Source organism: Notolepis coatsorum (assembly GCF_963971535.1).
Source record: "Notolepis coatsorum genome assembly, chromosome: 1".
Classification (NCBI taxonomy): Eukaryota; Metazoa; Chordata; class Actinopteri; order Aulopiformes; family Paralepididae; genus Notolepis; species Notolepis coatsorum.
This window is the reverse complement of record NC_140165.1, coordinates 281456108-281466401: the sequence shown is the minus strand read 5'-3', so window position 1 is coordinate 281466401 and position 10294 is coordinate 281456108. Positions and strand designations below refer to the sequence as shown.

Here is a 10294-nt window from a genome sequence, read left to right as displayed (position 1 = left end):
AGGACAAACAGCCACGGGACGTGACGGGAGGAACTGAAACATTACATTTGCGCATTATAATAAACAAATAGCGGAAGCATTCTTGAAATTCAAAGATACACTGGTAAACTGAGACTTTGATTCCAAAACCAGTACTAGTGCTAAATGGAGAAAAGCAGTGATGCATCATTAGATACGTTCATTCATTAGCACTATTGATATCAATGTGCTTTATTTGACTAATTAACTCTAGTTCTAGTGCTTATCCACTGTTGCCGGGCACGGGCACATATGGTCCGCTATATCCTCGCTCCGCATGGCAACAACAACAACACACACAGGCAAGGACACATGGCACCTCAACCTCACACAACCCCGTCTCATCTCAGACCGGTGTCCACTCCTCGTTAACGGCGGGTTGGGTCAGATTATTATTATTTGCTCCTCTTTTCCCGTCCGCTGCGTTTGTCTATCTGGAGTGACGGGCGCGTCAGAGCGCACAGAGTGTAGACCCGCCTCCTGGCTGTGGGTGCTCGGTGCGTCTCTCTCTCTGCGCTTCAAACCCATTATTCCACAGGGAGAGAGAGGGAGAGAGAGAGAGAGAGAGCAGGACCTGTGTGAGAAGACGAGAAAAAGACAAGGACAATAAAAACGGGCAGCGACAAATGGCACTCATGGCAGGGATTTTGTTTACGGCGACCTCTTTTATCATTGGGATTTCTACCTTTCTTTCCGCGGCACGGATATACCCCCCGAACGAAGGTAAGGTTTGGAATAATAACTGCGGCGGACTTTCCTCGGGGAGTTTTCACTTCGTCCACCGCGGCGTGAGTTTCTCCGGAGCCCCGGCTCCTGCCTGGTGCGCGGACCCGCACTCAGTGACCGGGGGGCCCGGGGGGACACCACACCACTGGTCATCCTCTATTTACGCGGCCACTTATGCGAGCTTTAAATGGGAAACAGAAAGTGCGATCCTCCTAGGGCGCATCGACTGGTTCTTTCCAGTCGCTGAAAGAGTCTCACACAGCAGCGGGCCCCTGGAGCTTGGAAGATTTGGGGCTCCTGCAGGGTCCGAGCCCAAGTGTCCAGTTTCAAAAATCTCACTTGTAGGCTTTCATTGTATTATAGCTATATCGTACGACAAGCATAACTATCCGCCAGACCCTGGGACATTTGTTTGGTTGACTTGTTTTGCTTGTCCAGTTTTCTTTATTGGCCCCCCAATCTATTCCCTTTCGTGTCTGACTTGCTTGACGCGCGAGGCCATCCGACACAACTAATGACTTATTTTATTTTAGGTGGATTAAACGCCTTCCATGGGGTTTTAATATAATAATAAATAATATTCAGGACTATAATAATGTATTAATTAACATGATTAACAGACAGACACAAACGTGTTTGGGTAATGTAAACACACTCAACTAAAAAAGGTCAATAGAACACGTATAGGCCTACGCTACTGAATTCAAAACACCATCCAAAATAATTATGTTTAATACGTCGTTTGGTACATTTCCCTTAACTTGAACTGAATTAATATTAAGGCAGGATATAGGGGACGTGAAACAGACTTTTTGTTTGTCGCAAGTTAATTTTGATTGTTCTAACTGGCTGATCTAAAGTGATCAATTTGTCGCTCTTAAATACGGCATTATTCTCAATTTGATTCATGCGAATTAGATCATATTTATAGCTATAGTCATTCCTCACAGCTCAGAGGAAATGGAACCGTGTGTCCTATAATATCTTTTGTGTTGCCCAAATCAGTCACTTGTAGCATATCCATGAATTACTTCCATAATGCAAATGAGGGGATTTATAATAGCCTAAATCATGTTTTATCGACTTATCATTGCACACACTCGTGGCGCAAATGACCCACTCTCACTAGTACACTAGCGATAAATAAAATGTCCATTATCCCCCCTTTTTTTTAATTTATTTAAATGTTTGTATAAGCCTGCACGATAAACCACTTCATCTGTTATTTTTTTGCATTCGGATTTTTTTTGGACGCGGATCCATTTTTCATACTCGTTGCGTTATAAACCTAATTCGGAGTCTAATAATGCTGTGTGTGGACCGACGGGAATGCTCACTTCTCCCACTCTTGTTTTTCAGTCACGTTACTGGACTCCAGATCTGTTCAGGGGGAGCTAGGCTGGGTCGCCAACCCAACAGAAGGAGGGGTAAGTAAAGAAAAAAGTGGCCCCCTCGTTAGGACGCACGGTCCCCCGTTGAGGAAAAAATGGAGAGATAATGTCCTCTATAGCACACCAGCCGTCCCTGGCCCCCTCCTTACCTTTCTTTCTTTCTCTCCCTCTCTCCTATCTCTCTCCCCCTCTAACCACTCGCTGTAATGGTCAGATGTGAGGCCGATACTGCAGCGGGCGTCGGGTTTCCTGAATAGACGGTGGATTGAATCGGTCTTTGTGGAGAAACTTTATATCCCTTTCCCCATTCAGGCGAGGGGGAGAGCGAGAGAGGAACTTGGCAGTGGAGAAAGGGCCCGCTGGAATGGATGAATGAAGGGAAAGAGCAGCGGATTTCAGTCCTTGCCGCAGGACGATTGGATTGGGCCATAAAGCGATAGGGAATGCGATCGGACTAATGCGTGATCCCTCTGTCTAATTGGGATATCTATAGGGGTGCTGATAAGGTAACAGAGCGCGACTGTTTCGGGGGGATGGCCGCGGGGGGCCCCGGGGTGAGCAGCAGGCCTGGCACACCGCACTCCCCTGGACCCAGAGCAGGCAGCAACCTGGCGTCTTGGTAATTGCACCAAGCTTGCATATGCCTTGAAAACAGGACAGCACTAAGGTCCAACCATTCGTCGAACACATTTGCCAAAGTTGCGATAGGCAGTGGCTATACTTCAATTTGATACTTTTCTTTGTTTTATGTAAGACTGCTCCCCATGACTAAATTGTCAATATCAACACATAAAATCAATCCTTAGAAAAACGATTTCACCTCCTATGGCCCCGTCACCTTTGTTCTGTGTTAAATGAACTTGGCTGCTGCATGTGCACAGGTCCTCCCTCTGCCATTTGATCACAGCCCGGTGATTGACAGGGTCCTGGCAGGGTCGACAGGGTTGCATTCGCCCTCTCATTACGACCAATTGCCCCCATTCTCCCTCGACCCCGCTATCGGGGAAAGGTGCGGCCTTATCGCAGCGCTGCTGGATTTCCACAATAAAAGAGGGAAGCAAAAGGGAGACGGCAGAGTGCGGGGAGTGATAGATGCTTTCTCACATTGTATGCAGTCGCAGACGCAGTTCAGCGTTATCTTCCCTACTCCCGGGAATACGGCCTTACACCAGATTGTTTATGATAAGGCAGTAGCATCAAATTCAACGCTGCCGCTGCCTAACCCGGTTCTCTCCCTGGCATATAATCATTTTGTTCCGAGCAGTATAACTAAATGGGCTGAGATACAACAGCACAAGCTTGTCTGCTCTTGTTTACAAGCCAGTTAAACCAAAAGACCAAGGCCCAGGAAAACACTCTGCAGCTGAGGCTTTCAAGACACGCACCTCAGTTGCTCCGCGGCGCTCTGTTGAGACTTGGAACTTTATCATTAAGCTAAACAAACATCCCCCCTCAGCGAAAATGAGCTATAGGTCGTGGCCAATAACGTCATCCCTGCGCCAACGTCCCTCTCTTGGCTATAGTTAATTTCTATAACGCCTCTGCGCCGTGTGCTTTAGAGACATCTCTCTCTCTCTCTCTCTCTCCCGATCATGGATGCAGATGGAACCCAGAAAAACATTAGATCTTTTATTGATTCAGAGACCTTCACTCTTTGCTCTCCCTAATCCCCCCTTCTCCCTCTTTCTATTCCAATCCCTAAATTGATAGGCCTAATAGGCCTGTATAGCATATGGTGATGAGGGGGTTAGAATGCAATTGTCAATAATGATCCAGAAGATAATTGTATTCTTTATTGAGGGATAACACCAAGGCACACATTTACTTTCCCACAGTTGAAGGGTACAAGAGCCATGCATATTAATATATATGCATCTATATGCATTAGGCCCTATAGGTCTGTAAGTGCATGTGAAGCATACATTATTTATTGAGTTTAGCCATCATTGGTCTATTGAGACTTAAATATTGAGTAATATCTTTCTCACTGTGAATCTTATCTCCTTTTTTGGTTATTTATTCAACATAGAAGTAATTTCCTGCAACGTTCGCAATATTGACAGCTGATGATTTTGACGCTCCTCTTTGAGTCTTGCAAAAATTACTTTTAACTTAACTTTTCCCAAACACTACAAGTGCATTCTAACTTTGTGAGGATATTTTAATGCTTGGTTGGGGCCCCTATAATTTGCCTTAATTCTGGTTCTCTGGACACGGGAGTACATTTCTAGTTTCCTAGATCCTATCTGACTTTGTGAATATTTTTCATATTTGTTATGTTTATTCATCAGACACATTTCACACTGTAGGAAAAGAGTTCTACATTTTCCCCTCAGTTAAAAAAAAACCCACAATACCCAATCAAAAATAAAAAGTGATACTTATAATGACAAGTTTGCCAAACAGACATCTAACGTTGACATTCCTCTCTCTCTCTCTCTCTCTCTCTGCCCAGTGGGAGGAGGTGAGCATCATGGATGAGAAGAACATCCCCATACGGACCTACCAGGTGTGTAACGTCATGGAGCCCAGCCAGAACAACTGGCTCCGCACGGACTGGATCCCCCGCGGCGGGGCCCAGCGGGTCTACATCGAGATCAAGTTCACGCTGCGCGACTGCAACAGCCTGCCCGGCGTCATGGGCACCTGCAAGGAGACCTTCAACCTCTACTACTACGAGTCCAACAACGACAAGGAGCGCTACATTCGCGAGAACCAGTTCGGCAAGATCGACACGGTCGCCGCCGACGAGAGCTTCACGCAGGTGGACATCGGCGACCGCATCATGAAGCTGAACACGGAGGTGCGGGATGTGGGCGCGCTCACCCGCAAGGGCTTCTACCTGGCCTTCCAGGACGTGGGCGCGTGCATCGCCCTGGTGTCCGTCCGGGTGTTCTACAAGAAGTGCCCGCTGGCGGTGCGCAACCTGGCACAGTTCCCCGACACCATCACCGGCGCCGACACCTCCTCGCTGGTGGAGGTGCGTGGCTCGTGCGTGGATAACTCGGAGGAGAAGGAGGTGCCCAAGATGTACTGCGGGGCCGACGGAGAGTGGCTCGTGCCCATCGGGAACTGCCTGTGCAACCCGGGATACGAGGAGCGCAATGCGGAATGCCAAGGTAAAGGCAGTGAGGTGGTTTTTATGGTGGTGGGGTTTCTTTCCCACTCCTCTCTTCATCATTCATTCTCTTCTCTAGTGCTCCGTCTTCCAGTCTTTTACAGTAGCATGTCGCTTTATCATTTCACCCCCCCATGTCTTTGACTCTCTCTCTCTCTCTCTCTCTCTCTCTCTCTCTCTCTCTCTCTCTCTCTCTCTCTCTCTCTCTCTCTCTCTCTCCCTGTTTCTCGCTCTTTGTCCCTCCTCTCGCTCTCTCTCTCTGACTCTCTCTCTCCATCACCCCCTTCTGTTTGTGACCCTTCTCTCCTCTCGCTCTCTCTCCGACTTTCTTTACCTCCTTTCTCCATGTTTCTCGCTCTGTGTACCTCCTCTCCTCTCGCTCTCTCTCTGACTTTCTTTACCTCCTCTCTCCATATTTCTCTCTCGCTCTCTTTCTTTACCTCCTCTCCATGTTCTTCACTCTTTGTCCCTCCGCTCCTCTCGCTCTCTCTGACTTTCTTTATCTCCATCTCTCTCTCTCTTTCTTTACCTCCTCTCCATGTTTCTCGCTCTTTGTCCCTCCTCTCACTCTCTCTCTCTGACTCTCTCTATACCTCCCTTTCTCTCCATGTTTTCCACTCTTTGTCCCTCCTCTCCTCTCGCTTTCCCCCTCTCTCTCTCTCTCTCTCTCTCTCTCTCTCTCTCTCTCTCTCTCTCTCTCTCTCTCTCTCTCTCTTTACCTCCTCTCTCCATATTTCTCTCTCTCGCTCTCTTTCTTTACCTCCTCTCCATGTTCTTCACTCTTTGTCCCTCCTCTCCTCTCGCTCTCTCTGACTTTCTTTATCTCCATCTCTCTCTCTCTTTCTTTACCTCCTCTCCATGTTTCTCGCTCTTTGTCCCTCCTCTCACTCTCTCTCTGACTCTCTCTATACCTCCCTTTCTCTCCATGTTTTCCACTCTTTGTCTCTCCTCTCTCTCTCTCTCTCTCTCTCTCTCTCTCTCTCTCTCTCTCTCTCTCTCTCTCTCTCTCTCTCTCTCTCTCTCTCTCTCTCTCTCTCTCTCTCTCTCTCTCTCTATACCTCCCTTTCTCTCCATGTTTTCCACTCTTTGTCTCTCCTCTCTCTCTCTCTCTCTCTCTCTCTCTCTCTCTCTCTCTCTCTCTCTCTCTCTCTCTCTCTTTACCTCCTCTCTCCATGTTTTTCACTCTTTGTCTCTCCTCTCGCTCTCTCTCTGACTCTCTTTACCTCCTCTCTCCATATTTCTCGTTATTTGTCCCTTCTCTCAGCTTGCTCTCTCTCTCTTTCGGACTCTCTCTTTCTCTCCCTCTCTCTCCATTTCCCCCCTCCCTGTTCTCACTCTTATTTTCTATCCATATTTCCTCCCACTGTCTCTCTCTCTCTGTTTTATGGGATATCTGGCTGGGTGATAGAGTTGATGATGATTGTAACTGGAGTAATTAGCTGCTCCGTTGGGACGTGTTGTGCAACGGGATGATGTCCCCAGAGGATCTGTGACATGGTGGGGGTGGGGGCAGGTGGTGGTGGTGGTGTGGGGGTGGTACTACCCCCCTACTACATTGCCTATTTCACTGGTCTTGGGAAGCTGATTTCAGATTTGGTCAAATTTCAGGGGGCGGGCCACCACACAGGGACATTCCCATCGACTTTGTGTGTGTGTGTTGACAGGTGGATCTTTGGATTAAAAGATGGTGTGGAAGTCTGGTTGTGTGAAAGGCTGCCACAGAGAATCTCACGACCATCATGGGAGAAACAACCTCAAGCTTTCTCTCTCTCTCCATCCCTTCCTATGGTTTTTATTAACATTTTTACATTTAGCAGTTTTAGAGATTTCTCTATGCAAATTGATGTCAGGGACCCCAATCAAGATGGTGACGAGAGAGAGGGAGAGAGAGAGAGACTGGATGGTGGGGGAAATCACAATATTCATACGGTCTTTCTTTTCAATATTTTGGTTTTATCATTTCTCTTTAGGGTGAAAATCAAATAGATGTTCATCATATTGGCCTGCTTCATCATGTTATACAGGATAGGATCGATATTTCATAAATCCTTTTATGGCTGAACTGCTTTCTATTATTCATTCAGAAAACAAACGTTTGTATCATGGTATATAAAAAAAAACGTGATATGATAACACAGATCTGGATAATAAACTAAATTGCTGAGAGGGAGAGAGGAGATGGAGTGAGAGAGAGAGTGAAGGAGAGCGAGAGAAAGGAAACAGAGTGAGAGAGAGAGTGAGAGAGAGACACAGTCACACACAGGGAGAGGTTATCATTTCCAGGCAGGAGGAGTGAAAATACACAGTGGTGAGATGGGGATTTGAAATGGTGCCATTTGGCTGGGTTGAAAAAAAAAGGCCTTTGTGTCTGTTTATCCTGCTCTCAGCGATCCTATACGCTCCCTGCCTGATGCGGTTTAAAGGTCAACAAAGGGGGTTGCTGCGTCCCATGTCTCAAATCATGAGCAGAATCATGAGCTCAGTTCAGCATATCAATGCTATGACGAAACGAAATACCCTATACGAGGCTCATCGGACGTCAGAGAAAACGACACAACTTGTTAACGTCGTTATTATATTTTCTCTTAGATGCTCTACGTCTAGGTTAGAGTTTTGTGTGGTGTTACTAGTTTATCATGATGGTTTCAGCTGTAGTTTGTGTGTGTTGTACAGAGTGCAGGGTTTTGTGCATTGTGAACATAACAGAGGGTCACACACTTTGATGGGGGAAAACCGCACATACTGTATCCAAAGACATCTACCACTATCTAGGAAGGGCTTCTGTCTCAGGGATCTCAATCTGACAAGATAGTTTGTTGTTAGAATGTTATATATGATTTATTAGAAAGCATTCTTTATTTTGCCCATGAAACACCCCTCATGGAACCCTGGGAGGTGAGACGATCAGCTGGCCAGACAGGCAAGCGGACAAGTGATTCTGCCAGGCAGGTTTATTGAGACCCCCCCCCCCCCCCCCCATCCCCTATAAAGTGGTATAGTGGGCTGCTCCAGCATGGGGTCAGAGGCTGGGCACGGTGATTAACGGGGGGAATGGACCACTCACTCCACCTCTCGTAATTTATGGGGGGCGTCTATCTCTGAGGACTAATTGCATGACAAACATGTTGGGTGATTTAGAGGTAGCGCTGGCTGCTTCGAGGGGGAGGGGGAGGGGGGTCCATAGGGGTATACCAATGGTCACAGATGGTCGTGTAAATGTGTCTGTGTATCTGTTTCTCTGTGTGTAAAAGGGGTAGCATTGCATTTTGGGGGGGGGGGGGGGGGGGGGGAATTTCCTTGGAATGCTGCCTGTCATCCCAGTCGCTAGGGGCATGGATGATCTCAGGCCAGGTTTCTCTCTTCCTCCCTCGAGGGGGCCTTCAAAGAGCCTTGAGAGAGAGACACGGGACGGGTGAGAGAAGGAGGGTAGAAGCAGTGTAGGTAGCCAGACAAGCTAGCTAAATCTTCTCCCGGGGATACGGCTAAAGTGAAATGCAAAACCGTGACCTCTCTCCCGTGCTTCAAGTGAGAGCGAGAAGAAGGCTGATCTGGAGCGCTGCTCGTAATTCAGCTTTCGCCCCGGAGAATGGAAACGACAGCACTGTTCCTTATCTTCCTGCTCAGTTCAGGTTGAGATAAAGAGCTACGCCACAGTTAGTGAGTCATCATTCTACTGTCGTGGTGTCATGGCTTCTGACAGATTGGGGGGCGTTTATAGTGCAGTGTGACTTTATAATCCATTCACATTTCATAGCGTTTGACAATTTGTAGTGTGGTGTTACTTTACAGTCACATATATCACATAGTCTAGTCTATAGTGTATATGCAGGTATACACACCATCTGCCTACATCTTTCACTGGGTATAATAAGCCTTATTCCTGTTGACTGCCTAGTGCCTAGTCATATAGTATAGCCTACCTACTCACTCCACTGCTTAGTCATATAAATATAGCCTACCTACTCACTACACCTAATATAAATTAAATTCACATTCAACATGTAACTCAACATGTAACTGTCCACAAAGCTATGTCAGGGCTTTTTAAATCGTAATCAGGACAACTTTATTCATCAAAGACAGTGAATGCATGCAAATTTGTCATGGTGACGGTCGTGCAAAAAGAAAAAAGACATCAACAGCGACAGTACAACAAAAACATGTGGTACCGTGACAACAGGACCTCACATACAGTTCACAGGGATTTACAGGGGGGGGAAAGCGGACACTAGATTATACTTTTCACTTGGAATGAACCGATACTGATACTGGTATTGGATATCGGTCCGATACCAGGCTAAAATAGAGTATTGGTATCAGAGAATCTCCCCAGTACTAAAATCCTGATACCAAGAAACATGTAAACATGCTAGAAACCAAAGCAAAGTCAAGTAATTTGCTCTATTTATAATGCACAGAAGCATGTTAGATATCTCTAATGCAGATAAATGTATTATATATCTCAATGTTCTTTGTCCAATGGCCCCAAACTGTCTAATTCTGTACTGTTAAAAAGTGAGGTCTTTAGTAGCATGTGCATCTGCCGTATCGCATCACATCAGAAATCCTCGTCACACATTGTGTCCAGTGCGTCTCCATAGCGGCCGTTCCAGGGCCCCTGACTTGGAGGTCAGCCTCAGTGTTTGAGGGGTTAAAAGGTGGTGGCCACTGTCACTCTTCAAGTGCACTGATGAGCTGGTTAATATTCCCACCGTGTGACAAGCTCTATGGGTGTGGAGCTCAGCCGCTATAAAGCTATGTTGACCGAGAGACTTAGGAAGAGGCCGGGGAGAGAGGGGCAGGGGCAGTAAGGGTCGGGACAGACAAGGGGAGTTGTTGCGGGGTAGAGGGGGTAGCGTATGTGTGTGCATACGGGAATGCCTCCGATACAGCCTAAAATGCTGGTATCGGTATCGGCGACTACACGTAAAATCTATGCTCCGATCCCATATGACGTAATTTATCACCAAAACGCGGTATCCTCCTGCTGAGAGTGAGCATTAGTGAGCATTCCGACCGTGAATTAAAGTGTCAATGCTGT

The 10294-nt window shown here is 46.9% G+C and overlaps 1 protein-coding gene across 1 annotated transcript; it reads left to right on the top strand.

Annotated features, from left to right (window-relative positions):
• The first annotated feature begins 561 nt into the window (after positions 1–561).
• Positions 562–7097, top strand: LOC311239031 (ephrin type-A receptor 4-like). The gene is made up of 4 exons (XM_084327251.1): positions 562–741; positions 2104–2171; positions 4591–5254; positions 6918–7097. The coding sequence occupies exons 1-4, from the start codon at positions 645–647 to the stop codon at positions 6932–6934; spliced, it is 846 nt and encodes a 281-aa protein (XP_084183377.1). The 5' UTR covers positions 562–644; the 3' UTR covers positions 6935–7097.
• Positions 7098–10294: the final 3197 nt, after the last annotated feature.